Here is a 15617-nt window from a genome sequence, read left to right as displayed (position 1 = left end):
ATAAATGCTAAAGTGACCACAAAAAAAATGTACTGGTGTCTAAACATGTACAGTTTAAAACAATGGTGGGATCATAAACCATGTTGGCGTAACAAGCTAGTTTGAAAATCCAAATTTTGCTTACCCACTATAGATTTTTGAGAAAGCGTAAACATGAGAATTATATTCCCAATCTAGAATTTGTAAACGCTTTGTAAGTCTGTAACACCATTTTTTGTTATTAATATTAATTACCCTTTAGCCAAAAAAAAATGTATAAACATTGTATAATATTTTTTTATTGCGCCTATGTGTTTATTTTTTTTCCCAATGCCTTTTGGACTATTTTCCTTACAGTTCTAAAGAATTCATTGTTTTTTTCATTTGTCGAATTTTAAAGTGGTTTCCAACTTTCCATAAGCATATATATTTGTAAGAAACATATATTTGTAGGCACTTTCTTCTTAAGTTCCTAATTTTCTAAAACTAAATATTCGTGTAATTTTTTTTTTTCCTCCTAAATCGATCTATTAAGCAATCTAGTCTTTTGTAATTCCAAAATTTACATATCTTTTGTGATGGGATTCGAATTGTGTTTTTTTCTTTTTTACTTTTAAAAAATATGCAAGGGAAAACAAAAATTCGACAAATTGGGTGTTATCTTATTTTAGTTTTTATATAGTGACTAGTTGTGGCTCACCCTCACCCAATTTCCTGGCTCCGCTACTGACTAAAGCCCCATACATTTGAGAGTAGTAGAGACATAAAGGGGATCATTTTTGCTGCAATTTTTTCTATGCTGAGTTTGCTTCCGGCCCAGTAGAAAAACTCCACGTGTCAATAAATAACAGATCCAAAATTCATCCCGTTTCTCAACCGAAAAGTCAATATTTTTCTATTCTTAGTACTGCACTGCTGCTGCCCTATGCTATGCTAAAATAATTAAAAAATAATTAAAAAATGTGAAATGACTAAAATGCCCCTACATCCACACACATTTACTATTCACTCGACCCCTCATTTTTCTATATATTAAAGATGAGGTGTGCAGTAATTAAAAAAAAATGAAATTAAAATTTTATATGACATAATTTATCATGATTTGCATAACCAAATAATATAATCAATTTTATAAAATTGTAAACATGTCAATTTTATTTACAATTTTATAAAATTGTAAATTGTAAATTGTATAATCAATTTTACCATCTTTTTTCATTTTAGTTTGATATGAACAATTGCATATCAAATTTGATATTTTTTTTTAAAACTACAACACCTAATTCTCATTGGCCACCATATTTGTGTCGAACACGGTATAATATTGATACTTATTGGATATTACTTTTTATTTTAAAAAAAAAACTAAAATAAAGGGGCACTCGCAAATGAGTTTGTTTTTCAGAGTAGGATTTGCAATTGCAAATAAAGGAACTCGCAATGCACTTTGTAGTGCGTTTGTCGTTGTAATTTGATTATATATCAATATAATATTAATTAAAGCAAAAAAATATGCAACAAAAAAAAATGTTAAATTAGTCAAACCAAGCCCAAAGATTCTAATCCAAGTGACCAACCCTGGTTGAGAGTTAAAGTTTGAGACTAGTTATATGCCTCCATTTTCAATTTCCGATACTTAATTATTATTAATGTTTTTTTGTAGTATCACTTAGGGCTGTCAAATGGGTTTCGATAACCCGATAACCGACCCGAACCAAATCGATAAAAAAACAGTTTGGATTTTGGTAATTTGGTTTGCCCTCTACTGAACCGACCCGATAAGATATTGGTTTGGTTTTGGGGTTGCCATCCACCGGACCGATAAGATGACGTTTTAGTAATATTTATGATTAATTTTGTGTAAATTTATCAATTGTGTGGCTAAAATTAATCGATTTAATTTTGGATTTAATTGATTTTATAGTTTTTGATTCGGGTCGGTTCGGTTTCGATTTGTAATATATTTTATTGGTTCGATTCGGTTTTGGGTTTCCAATTTTCTTATTGGTTCGGGTTCAGATTTTCCAAAATCCGACCCAAACCAATCCATGGACACCCCCAATACCATTTATAATTGATGGATTTTGGTAATACTATTGCGAGAGATAAAATGAAACAAAACGGTGAAAATTGAGTATATTGTCATTAGTGCGTGGATTTTTATTTTATTTTATTTTATAAAAAGACAACTCTTTGTGGCGAAATATTGCTATCCATCACACACATCTAAACTGTATGTTTAAATTTTAATTAGTGAATTTATGTCGAGAATACAAATCAAAATTGAATGGTCTTAAAAAAAATGTATTACTAAAAATTTTAAGTTTTGGTTTTGGAAATTTCTATTCCCCATTCCTCTTAATTAGTGAACTTGTGGTTTTATTAAAAAAAATGATTGAAAAAATGTTTAGTCATAATGTGGAGCAATTCTCAAATGTTTAGTCCTAACAGTTTGGGTCAAATTTGGGGCGTGAGAGTTGCCCAAGAGCACATTTTGTTTTCTTCCATGAGAATTACCAAAAGTCAAAACAATTGATTTATGGTGGGCCAAAAAACGGAGTAAAAGTGTAAAACTCTTGGTTCTATTTTCTCATCCAGATGGCAGTGTTTTATTTGGCCAGAAGCAAACTAGCCATACGAAAATTGCAGCAAAAATGGGCTCAGACATAAAGTCATGGGTTCAGGGACACAATTTTCATTCAAGTTTCCAACAGTTACGACCACGGAAGCTCAAGCTTTGTAATATTCACCATCCAAAAGCACATTCTAACTGCTTGCGTGCGGAATAATAATAATAATTAGGCATTGCTCATGTCTCTCATTTTTTGTTAGTAGCTTAGTTGTGACGATCAAGGCCTTCAAGGGGCAATGAACTCACCACTACTTCAATATGTATATACTCCTATAAAGGGGCGTGGGTTAGCTAGCCAAAATGCGCCGTCTGTCTGTTCTAACAATCCGTCAATTTTCCACAATTCGACAATTGTTATGCTAGCGGCCATTTTCGGTTCTAACAATCCCAATCCGTACTTTTTCTATGTGTTGGCTCTACCAGAAAAATAAAATAAAAAAGAGGGAGAAGTAAGAGAGGGACCGTACCTTACGTTTTTGTCCTTTTCACCTATTGTGAGCCCCAACCGATTAAAGTTAAAAAAAAAAAAATTGCTCTGCTTCACGCATGTTGCTTGCACTTTGGCTAGTATAGTTTAAAGACCTGTTTACTATATACTAGCAAGATGCACGTGCTCTGCACGCAGTGTCAAATAATAGAGTAAAAAACATGATTGTTTATAATTCACTAATTCTCTATTATTTGAAAACATGATTGTTTGTAAGAGCCAACATAGAGCATAAGACTATTGCGAGAGAAAAGCATATACACTAATAGAGCAAAAACAATTGCCATTTTAATGCAAAATATTTGCTTTGCCCAGCATATAGCATGCTCAAAAAATAAACAGATGGAGTCCTTCCTTTGTTATGTGATGAAGTCAAGGAACAATTGGTAATCGCGGTAACGATCGACTTGTGCTAATTCCATTAGATCAACCTCGAGTCCATTAAATAATATACTTTGTTTAATATCGCGTGTATCATAATTCTTTTATTATGATTGGGAATGTCTTACTATTCAAGTAGTTTCAATATCATCTTCACCATATTGGGCATTTTCACAAAACTTCAATCAAACTTTTATTATTAAACCTAACAACAAAAAGAAGTCGATAGGTTTTATCAAAGTTTGGTACTTTCTTTTTATAGAGAGTGGTGCAATAAATTTGAATAAGTGATTAATATAATTTTCATATCTAATAACTCTACATAATTGCTAATATTTTTTAGAATAATTTAATATAACGACACCCGTTTGTAGGACGGGTTCGAAAACTAATTTATATGATGACCAATCCTTCTAAGAATATCACCAACATAATTATGAATCTAAAAGCAAACCTTTATGTACATTGCAGCCAAAACCATTAAATTTAGGCTTAAAAGAAGCCCAGCTCATAACAAGGCCCTTCCAGAGACTGCAATGAGGAAGTTTGTGTACAACTTGATTGTCAGAATACAGGATCCTACCAAGACATTGGACCAAAGTATGGAACCCAAACTGAAAAAATAAAAAATATGAACGAATCACTGACAAATTGCAAGAAGTCAGACGTTTTATATAGTTATATCCATCCATTACAGTTTAAGAACCAATTGGCTCAAAGTAAAAAGCACGGAACCACGACCAAGCACCTAAAACGACTTCGGCTTGATCGACATACATAACAAACTTACAAAAGGGACCTCTTCAATATCTATCAATGGGAAGAAACTATCACAAGGTAACCACTTCCACGCATCTTGCTTTAAACATAAAAGATATCTAGCATAAGTTGCAATGAAGAACAACCCCAAGAAAAACAAAAGACTAATGAGCGTGATCGAGCGACAAAGGCTAAAAAGTTCTAGCACGATTATAGCTTACCTGTTCAAAGAACACATTAGTGCAACATTTCATCTAACTTCGTGCGTAAAGAGCTAAATTCTGCAATGAAGAAATACAAGCAAACCGAAAAGGGTGTCATCATTTCAAAATCGGGTGATAATATACATGAAAAAAAACCGAAAGAATTAGACAAATATCGGTCATTGCCAACTATTTTTCTTCTCTCAAGAAGAACCGTGGAGAGTTTTCAATCGAATCGCACCTTATTGTCCACACTCCACAACCTTTAGTTGAATGAAATGGAATATGGTTCACACTTCCCGAAAATGGTTCACCAAGAAGAGTTGAACCTAGTTAGAAATTAGGTATGAAATTGCTAATTTTATAGACAGCAAGGTGTGGGGCATCGGCATTGGAGGCAAGTGATATTGCAATTATAAGGTAAGATCATATTCAAAAGAAGAAACCAAATAGTGTTTCTATGTCGCCGAAGTTCCAAATTTTTAGATTTCTCGAGAATAGCACATGGAGTTTTCTTTTTTTTATTCAAAACAAATAAATAAATATATAAACCAAAAAAAAAAAAAAAAAACAAAAACAAAAGCCACTTTCGGAAGCAATCATAGCTAAGTAGATCATCCTATCAAGAAGAAAACTGTATCCTATATCATTTCTAATAGATAAAAATAACTGAGAAGCAACAAGCTCTGTTCAATTCAAGATAAAAATTTCGAATAACATTAAAAAGGTACTTTCGATTCTATAGCAATCATGCCTTCGGCGCCGTTTGGTTGATGTACGATATTGGGAATGTTCATATAACATGTGATTCGTAGATCAATCTCTACCAAGGAAAACAAAGTTATAAAACAGTTAATCTCAATTTAGCTCAACATGTCCTAACTTTTGTTTGTTAGTTGCCTCATTAGCAATCAGTTAGTGTCGCCTCATAAATCTATAGATAATACAATTACGTTTCTCTGCCCTCCCTTGAGACACAAGTGAGAACGATAAACATAAATGCAGAATTGCAAACAATTCAAGAAAGATTAATAGCGAAGATGGAGGGACATGTCATACCCTAGTATAAGCATAAACACCGCCTCGAGAAGGTCCCATGGGACTCCCCTTCTCATGAATTTTCCTTCTTTGAAAATGTACGGCATAGGGATCCCAAGAAGATGTTCTAAGCTAATGACACATAAAGATAACAAACTAAGTGATATAGACCACCACAAAATAATGCGAAAATACTTGACAATCACTAAAAAAAAACCTCTTTGCGATGTCAACACATTCTTCCCAGATTTCAACCGTGGTTCAATCTGCGGGGTAAAAAAATTTGGTCGATGCCCGTGGAAAATACACGCATTACCACCCAAATCCCCTCGACATATCATATACTCAAGTTTAAGCTACATTATCAATTGCTTCGAAAATCCGGGCCTATCAAAGGTACCACAAGACAACTAATAACAGAAAACTAAATTTCGGAAAGAAGATAGTAAACATCTTTACATGCTCAGAAAATAAGCAACCGCTCTTTTAGCACACATTTCGAGGCTCTCGCCATTGGGGAGGAATATCATAGCTACTGGCCACTCATGAACTTGCTCTTTTCCATATCCGGTTTCTTGCTTGTTAAGACCATGTAGCTCCCCATACCTATATAAAGCGGACCGTTAACATTTGCAAGGTCAAAACAAGTAGAGGGGATCAAAACATGGAAAAATATAAGTACATTCTCTCATTCAATTGCCACTTGTAACTGGAATAGATTGCTTTCGGTTTACGCGAAAAACACGGAGCTTGTTCGTTCTCGTCATGCATAATGATAGGCACCTCAAAAAGTGAATCGGAATAAGTACCCGATTACCACGATATACCATTTCACATCGATTGAACCATAAGCCACAAGTACAAGGTACCAAGTGTATAGACACTATAGAGCCAAAGGTACGAAGGCAATGTAAGAGTATCAATAAAAATAACATGATGGGCAAACATCTTAGGTTCTACAATTAAGGGTGTCCGGGGATCATCTTCACTAATGATGCTAAGCATGTCCATTCTAAAAGGTCTAACACTTATCACATAGAAACAAATCAACTTTAAGTGCTCACGAAAGAAATGATATGAAGCCATTCTTTGCAAGATCTTCATTTTCGTGTATCATTTCTAAAACCATGTACCTGAAAAGCTCAATGCTAAGGCGATGAAAGTGCATGTGTGATCTCACAACCGCAACAATAAGGAGCTATAGACTTTTGACCCCAAAAAAAAGAAGATGCAAATTGCGAAATGATCAAACCTATTTTATCGCTGTTTTTGTCACCAAGTCGGGGTTTCCTTTCCTCATCATTGCTACAAACTCATCATAATTTATTAAGCCCATCCCGTGAACAAAGTGGAAATGGACAAGCGTGTAATACAAACAACCATGTTTTTCATGAAATAATGACTCAAACGATACAACTTCCTTTGATTCTTTGAAGAACCATTTGAACCATGCTCAAAATTCAGATAGTGATTTGGTTCACCTTGTGCATTAAACATACTTGACATGCGTCTTTGCACCAAAATGACATAATCTTTTTTTCAAATTCTATAGCTCTTGAGCCACTGCAGCGCCCACTATAGGAATAAGTTGGTCTCGAAGTTCATCCTAGCTACATGAATAATTGTCGAGAAGCCCAAAATATAGCTAGAATAACATTCGGTATAATAGAGTTCACACAATTAGCACTTAAAAGGAGATAGCATCAAGTCAAGCCTGAAATCAACCTAGCCTTTTTGAGCACTAAACTATATATATCCCTTCTGGGACACAATGTCTAGAAATTCTTTTAAGGGGATAAAACTATATCCTAAAGATAATAGGCAAACTTACATTGTCCGTGTCAACTTCAAAAATGATTTCTTGTATTGTTTTAGCGTCACCCATATTATACTTCATGAGGGCTTGTTCCAGTTATTCCATTGTGATATATCTAAATAACCAAGATAAAAGAGCATTAGTAGTAAGATAAAAAGAGTGGCTTCTTTTGGAAGAATGGGGAAAAGATTACCCGTTCTTGTCCTTATCAAAATACTCAAAAGCAAAGTACAAGCATTCAATTTCCGAGCACACTACCCTATACATGAAACAATCCTTACAAAGACTTACACGAGAGAAAGTTTGAAACCCCCATACAATTTCCATGTTTTCCAAGCCGTCCTAATGACTTCTTCAAGCTCTTCATCCGGAATGCTTGTGTTTCCATCCAATGTTTCAACCCATTGCTTCCATGGAGGATTCAAAGGGTCCAAGAACTTTGATACTTGAGGCAGCATAAAGGACTCATAAAACTCATTCACCGTCTTAAGTCTTGGAATAAACAAAAAGCAATGAAAGAATAACGCCTTTGAACGAATGTAAAGCAAATTATAATAAAGGGCAAAGATCAAACAAATTTACACCATGATTCGATACATCATACATGCCTTCCACTAATACAAACACGAGAGAAGTGGAGTCGGATATCAAACCAATTAACAACGCTTTAACTCTGTCTTCAATCGTCAAATAGCAAAGCATTGCTATATAAGTTGTAAACAAATCCATTTTTGCAAACTTCCAAACATTCCTTGGTACTGGGATAATTGTATGAATCTCCACAAATGCCCGAACCCCGAATGGGTTAGTTTGTTTTAATTAAATTTATTTTCGAAATAAAGAGTTTATAAAAAAATATATATCTTCTCGCTCGGTTATTGCTTCGACGTCGCCATTTTAAAAGTGAATGGGAACACATGCTTTGGAAGACAAAAATATAGTTTGCAATAGAATGAGAGTAGTAGTTGAAAAAAAAAATTATGTGAAACAGAAGAGATGGGAGAGAAGGGAAAAGAATCGGTTACTATTCTCTAATTAGACTTTTCCTTTTCTTAACCTCTTATTAAATAACCCAATTAATTATTGTTAATTAAATGGCATTTATAGTGCGTACAATTGAGAATGGCGTGGATTTGGTTTTCTAATATATTGCCACATGAAAAGACTGATTGGCCCTATTTAAAGGTGTTAAGCAATTATTTTATTTAAGGACAATATCGGTACTGAAAATTTATAAACACATAAAAAGACAAAATAGTCTTCATTAATAAATAGCTAGGCATCTGATTTTATTATTCATCAAGGGTATTATGTGTCAGAAAAAGTCCCGGATGAATTTAAGAGGCCACGATCATTATAGATATACTAGTAGTAGAAATATACTAGTCACTGTGCACGTGGTACTATGTGGGTTCTATTGAGTTTTTTTTTTTTTTTAAATTATAAACGTTAAATTACTATTTTACTCCTTAAAAAAACAAAAAAATATGAAAATTACCAAATTACTTTTGAGAAGTACACCAAAACAGTGTTATTCAACCCCACATTTTTCTATATATTATATATATATTAAGGGCATCACCAATGGGGCCTGGATACGGGCCTCTATCTCCAAATTTAACAGACCTTAGTGAAAAATTGTTTCCAGCTTCTAAATGGGCCTCCAATTTAACCATCCTGGATATATGTCTTTATTTCTATAGATATTTATAAAGGACCTTAAGCCCAAAGTGTAATTGAAACTTTGCACATGACTTCACTTTTTGATTTTTTGGTCTTGTTTCACATGTTATAAAGGAGCAGTCATCTTCTCCATTGGAACACCCATCGATATAGAGTTTTAACTCCTCCTTATTAGCTTATTGCCCTCCAAAACGCTGACGTGGCCCTAGGTTTTAAAGGCATGCATTGGTGATGCCCTAACATGTTCGATATAATCCTTCATTAATTATAATTGGAAATTCAGTAGTGTATACTAAATACAGCCTAGTTTCTTGATTATGGTTAGTAGTTAGTAATAAAGATGTAACCAGAATAATGTAAAGTTGTAGACAACTAATCCTGGATGGATGCATAATCTCAGTCAAAACAAAAAAGCTTAGGATGCTTGGGCATCCTAATTTTTTTTCTGCTATTGCCCTGGGTTGTTGTGTCCGCGACGTTTGTCACCACTGTCCACTGGCCTTCCTCCATTTGTGCAGTAGGCCCACTACTTTTGGAACATGATTTGTATTTTTGTAGCTGGGGATGTTAATGGATCGGTTTGGGTAGAATTCTGAAAAGTCTGAATCCGAACCAATAAAAAAATTGGAAACCCGAAACCAAACTCAACCGAACCGATAATATTATATTTCATTCGAAATCGAACCAAACAGATAAGATATATTGCAAACCGAAACCGAATCGACCCGAACCGAAAACTATAAGAATTAATTAAATCTTAAATTAAATTGATTAATTTCAGCCACACCAATTTGATGTCATCTTATCAGTTTGATGGAGGACAGATCCAAAACCAAATCAATATTTTATCGGTTCACTTCGGTAGAAGGCAAACCAAATTACCAAAACCCAAACTATTTTTTATCGGTAGAAGGCAAACCAAATTACCAAAACCCAAACTATTTTTTATCGGTTTACTTCGGATCAGTTATCGGGTTATCGAAACCATTGACAGCCCTGCTATTTGTAGCTACCTAATAAGGGACTAATAGCATTTCGGTACGTCCACACACAAATCAGTCCCACTCTGTCCGTTCCATACTTATATATTTGTTTCTTCCACCTTGGATATTCATATCGACCTATTATGCGCCTCCCATGATTAACCACATGCCGGGAACCAGCACATGCGGACTCGTACTATGGGGACGAAGTTAACACATATAAATACAATGATCAATGCAAAATGGCTCGATCCATCATCTGTTCCTAATTAAGCTATCTCTACCCTTGTTTTTTAGCGTGACCGTACCGCTTGATGAAATGTGGATGGAAATGGGATAAGTGGCCGATCCCAACATGAATCTTTCGATTCATTGACTTCCACCTTGAAATTCCTTTATTTCTGTATTTCCGGAATATGAGTCTGTTATAAGGTGAACTCATTCGATAAAGTACTCCTAATGGTTCACATCATAATAATGGTGCACCTTGCAGTTCAAAACATACAAATAACAGCTATTACAGGAACCTAATTGTTCTTGTTTTTCAATCCTCCTCCCTTATCGTTCTCCATCACATACAGACGCACACATTTTGTATTTCCTTCGCTGTTCTTCACATACAAACGCACATATTTTGTATTTCTTTTATTGTCTTCAGTTCAAGGACTTTGTACCTAACTTAATCTAGTGCACTGCACGTTCTTCGCCAGTTGAGTGCATGAAGACCGATTGGCAATATTTCAATAGATGTGTTCACACAGTAGGTGACACAAACGCGACTCACTTGGCAAAGATATATTGTTCATCAGGACTTGCATTCACAACAACAGAATCTAAGCAGTGTAACAAATTTTATGAAGTTAAACTTTCTGTCCACTATTTGTCTCTGTACCCGTTCGTAATGTTGACAACAGCAACTCACAGATCTGAACCAATGCAAATATCAATAAAACTGAATTGTACATCTTGAGGCTGATTTCTGTTACATTAGTATCCATGACTCCATGCACCAATGCACGGACACAACAACATACATACACGTTCATGTCCTATTTAAACTCAGAGCTTGAAAAAGCCAAGGTGGCTGCTGCAAGCCTTCCCTATCAAATGCTGCACCGGCACTGCCTGTGCTGTTTGTTCGTTCACTGTATTGATCTCCTGCATCTGATCTGATTGACAGAGATCGATCCAACTCCCTTCTTTCATAATTGTTTGGTTTAGAGCAGCCTGATTCTGGACTCGAATGTGCTTTGCAGTTTTTTGAATTCTTCTTATTAGTGCCAAATCCAATGCTCAATGTCAGCTCCACCTCGTTTTCTCCATCATTGTAGAAACATGGATCACAGGAGCTGGTGATGTTCATCTTATCTTTTGAGGACTTCAAGGAGTTAGGCTCAGCTTTGTCTTCAATAGCACTGATGTCATTGGAGATGTCCGCTTCAGCAAGTCGCTCAAGATCAAATCCCCTAGGCATTTTAGAAGTGTCCCTGGAGCAGCTACTACTCTGTTCCTGGAGGTGTGGATCGGCTCTCATGCTAATCATTGTATTAAAATTATATCCAGAGTTGGTCTGGTTGGATAAGCTGTGGTTCCAACTACTAAAAGGGGAATGGTTAGTTTCAGATATAGTCGCAGTAGTCCAGAATCCAGTTTGGTTATCTGTTACGATGCATTTCCCTCCAATCCTTCCTGTTTGCGAACTTAGAATGGTTGGAGAGTGGAGCTGTGGTTCATTATTTCTGAACTCAGCCATCAACAACTTTTGAACTTTGTAAATCCTATGGAGTTCCAGTACCTGCAAGTTCCATCAACTAGAATTAGTCTCAACATTATTATAAGAACAATTATAATTGGCATTCTAGGGGAGAGCATGTGATTTGAAACCAGTGACCTAGAGAGAGATTTTGCGAGTCTACTTACTGATGGCAACATAATTGGAAAAAGAAGACTACTGATAATTGAATCAATAACAACTTCCCAATTGACAGGTTTACACAAAGAAAAATAGTGTGGTGGTGATAAATCTTATTAACTAGTGGTACTACAAAGTAAATTCATATATTAATATTATCGTAGATAAATGGAATATGCAAATCCAATATCCACGGCCTCAGCTTTTCATTTTTGTGCGATAAGACCTGCTGCCCTGGGCTTCTTGTTACCCCATGTAGCTCTAATAGAAGCTATACTCGTGGTACTCACATAGTTGGCTAGCATGCAACAGTTTCTGTGGCTACGTCGTCGGACAGATACTAAATTAGAGTTCTTAAGTCAATAAACTGAGCCTACAGTCGTCCTAATTATCCACTTTCGTGAGGATGAGTTGGTAAAAGGTCTTCAGGACTAGAAGCACATAAGACTAGTCCTTGTCAATTAGGTAATTCCCCACAGGTCTGGCTTATACAAGTTGGTTCTGGCATGGTTTCAAACCGAATGATATTACCTCTTAAAGTACCATCGTTATTATATGGTCTACAGAGGATAGTTACTTAAATGGAATCAGGTTGGTTTTCATTGAGAGACTACAGTTCAACCTATGATCCTTCAATCAAAACTCCTTTATATGTAAGACTCTACAGATTCCTTAGTATTTAATCAAAGAGAACCTTAACAGTATTACAGAATAGAGCAAGGACAAAACAAGAATGCACCTGCTCTTTGAAGATCTCTTCGTGTTTCAGCATTGTCATCCTCACAGATTCTTGGGTGAATTTTTCTATCCTTCTATCCATAGAGTTATCAGTCAATGTCTTCTTGATCTTCACAAAATCCCAAGAATCTGAATTATTTACACCAAAGACGTTGTAGGCCAATGGTAAGATGGCTACGGGATCAACCGCATGTTGTACTGCTGTTCCCATTCCTGAAATAGTAATGCACATTACTTATTAAACTTCAGACTTGCATTGGTGGATGTCTGAACTGTGTAATATAATCAGGTACGGTTATATGACAAACATCCTGCAGTCCAAAGTCCTTGGTTTCATGTGAGGAGCTGAGAATAGAAAAAAGACTAGCATAAAAAGACCAGGTTTACATCCCTAAACGTAATTAAAGAGAAATTCAAAACCAAAACAATATTTCGTACGTTAAGCATCTCACTTAATTGATACCGCTTGGCACGAATTTGGTAAAAACACACTTTCAGCAAATTCCAGTTATTCCCCAACATCAGATGCTTCCTTGATACGCTTTATGATTAAAGGAAATTTTTTATGCTACATTGGTGTGCCCAGCGTGTTACTTTGTTTTTATAATTTAAGACAGCCATTTGGTGTAAAGTAACTAGCTCACTGGTGCATTTCTACACATAGTAAGATTCTTCAAAGGGATCAAGAGGCTCTAATGATACCAGTGACAATATATTTATCAAGTCTGTGGAGGAGAATCTGAAGAAATAAAAATCCACAAATTACAATAAACCTGGAAAGGGACAGACTGAACTTCTTTGGTACTGCAAAAACTATTGAGCAGAAGGAAGAGGTGATGTGTTGCAGAAGCTGGCACATTTAAAGTTCGAGAAATATATACCCACTATTCAGTTCACAAGAGCTTTATCTTGTTCTTCAGGTGTCATAGGATTCCTAAGTCATAATCGATTCATAGCCTCATAGATGCAGTTTCCACTAGCTATCATAAAGTGCACTGTTGTTTTATTCCATTACAAAATCCTAGATTGTGCTCGAGGAATACCATGATGGAATCTTTGGTCACCATATATTGGCATGGAAGTAAGTTTCTAGTCCAGACATCGATCACATATGCCCCACAATCATGTCATCCACAACCAGGAAAGCTCCTTCTAAAAAGTTATCTCCTCTGCTTTTCCTACCCAACCAAAATTCAATCTCACAACATCTACAAAGAATTATGGCAGTGACAAAGATGCCATAAATTGAACATAGCTACGAACTCCACAAGGATCAAGGAACACAACAAGAAGTAAGCTAGGTAAGAAGATCTAGAGATATTGATTTATAAGCTTCACTAATGTTTTGTATATCCTGCACTTGAGTCTTACCATACTACATGACATTTACTCTTCCCTTGAGAACTAAGAATCGTGGATGACTTATGTGGCATTGTGATCCGTTACAATTAAGAAATTATGAACAAATTTAAGGAATGCCCATCCATGCAACAAGGCCTAGTTCTTCATACAAATCAGACACACCTACTACCAAGAAGAAAGGATGAATCAGATAATTGATATAAGCATAATGGAATTAAAAGAAGTAGTATTATTAACCTGCGAGATATAGTGGCGGGGTACCAAGCTACTCTTTGGTTGCACATGGACCATCTTCTTCCACCTTCACACGACTACCATCCATCCACCAACACATAAAATAAATTATAGCCAAAAAAACAACCATCCACTTCCTCATTAGTATCCATGATTCATTCCAACCAACAAAGATGCTTCATGGACGGAGTAATCTAAGCTAGGGAAGGTGATAGTTTCTGTGAAAACTCAGATATCCAGCAATCTCTAAACAAGGCAAAAAAAAGTACAAATACTAGTCTCACTTTCCTTAGAGAAACAACAAAGGCAAGAAGTTGTGGAGAGAAGGAAAAAATAAACAAAAATAAAAACTATTGATTGAAACTTGACAGGCTGTGTAGGAGAGGCAAAAAAAAAAAAAGGAGGAGAAGCCTATGGGTGTTTGTGTTTGTTAATAGTAGTAGTATTGTATTGTACTAAGGAAAGAGAGGATCAAAATGGGGACCCAAATACAAAACAAAACAAACATAAAAACAAATCCCACTCTTCCACTATGTATGCTTATGTAAGCCTGTGAACAAGATATTCCAGACAGCTCTTTTAAGACATCTAGATTTACAGAAGATGCTATGGTTGGGTCTGTTTTCTTCAAAAAGATTTCCCTTTCTTACATATTTCTGGAAAATCAGTCCTACCCATTTTAATATATAACTGTACTACTCAACCCATATCAAATTATCCTTGAAAGGGTGGAAAAAAAGTGAGAGTTGAATCTGAGTGTTTTCCTTCGAGTACCAACTTCAGGTGGGAGTTAATTCTTTTGAAGATCATTGGAGAGAGAAAATTTAGATGAGTGTCTCTCTAATTGATATAATAATACCCATTATATCTTTTTCAAGCAGTGATAAGTGATAACTGATAACAACCAATGACTCATATATGGTTAAAAAAAAAGGCTGAAAACTTACTCAAAAATGTCTCTTTATGAATTATGATAGATTGAAAAGTACCTATTAGAGTTATCTTTGTCCTTGATAACCCCATCTTTAGATTTCTCAGAAAAAATCTTAAATGTTGTACTAAAAAAATTCCAAAGTACTGTTATCCACTCATTTGGAAATACATTTTTTATTTGAAAAAAAAAGTACATTCTTTTAAATGTACCTGAAACTGAAATCAAGATGTTTTTGGACGCCACCCATATAAACAAAATGATGCTGGCATTCCTAATTGTAAAGAGTAAAAACTGATAGGCATTGATTGTGTGTGACGACAAACTTACCCTTATTGAGGAGGACAAATTGTCCTTTTACTCGAATTAAAGCATGGTGGTCAAATGGACTGGACATTTTTGTGTTTTAACTAGGAGGGTACTTCAGTTTTGCAGGGATCTTGAGGCAGAAACTTCTCAGACATCGCTTTCCTTTAAAA

At 35.3% G+C, this 15617-nt stretch overlaps 1 protein-coding gene across 3 annotated transcripts; it reads right to left on the bottom strand.

Annotated features, from left to right (window-relative positions):
- Positions 1-10888: 10888 nt before the first annotated feature.
- On the bottom strand, positions 10889-15223 carry LOC147508930 (uncharacterized). 3 transcript variants are annotated; one of them, XM_086601275.1, is made up of 4 exons: positions 14211-15034; positions 13983-14135; positions 12613-12824; positions 10889-11756 (listed from the first exon to the last, which is right to left on the bottom strand). In XM_086601275.1, the coding sequence occupies exons 3-4, from the start codon at positions 12820-12822 to the stop codon at positions 11004-11006; spliced, it is 963 nt and encodes a 320-aa protein (XP_086457401.1). In that variant the 5' UTR covers positions 12823-12824; positions 13983-14135; positions 14211-15034; the 3' UTR covers positions 10889-11003. The 3 variants fall into 3 exon arrangements, with proteins under 3 accessions (XP_086457401.1, XP_086457400.1, XP_086457399.1); XM_086601274.1 differs by lacking the exon at positions 13983-14135 and having other exon boundaries at positions 14211-15223; XM_086601273.1 differs by lacking the exons at positions 13983-14135; positions 14211-15034 and adding an exon at positions 13655-13976.
- Between the last annotated feature and the right edge of the window lie 394 nt (positions 15224-15617).

Source organism: Coptis chinensis, chromosome 3 (assembly GCF_015680905.1).
Source record: "Coptis chinensis isolate HL-2020 chromosome 3, ASM1568090v1, whole genome shotgun sequence".
NCBI lineage: Eukaryota > Viridiplantae > Streptophyta > Magnoliopsida > Ranunculales > Ranunculaceae > Coptis > Coptis chinensis.
Note: the sequence above shows the minus strand (reverse complement) of the source record. Positions and strands in the feature narration are given on the sequence as shown.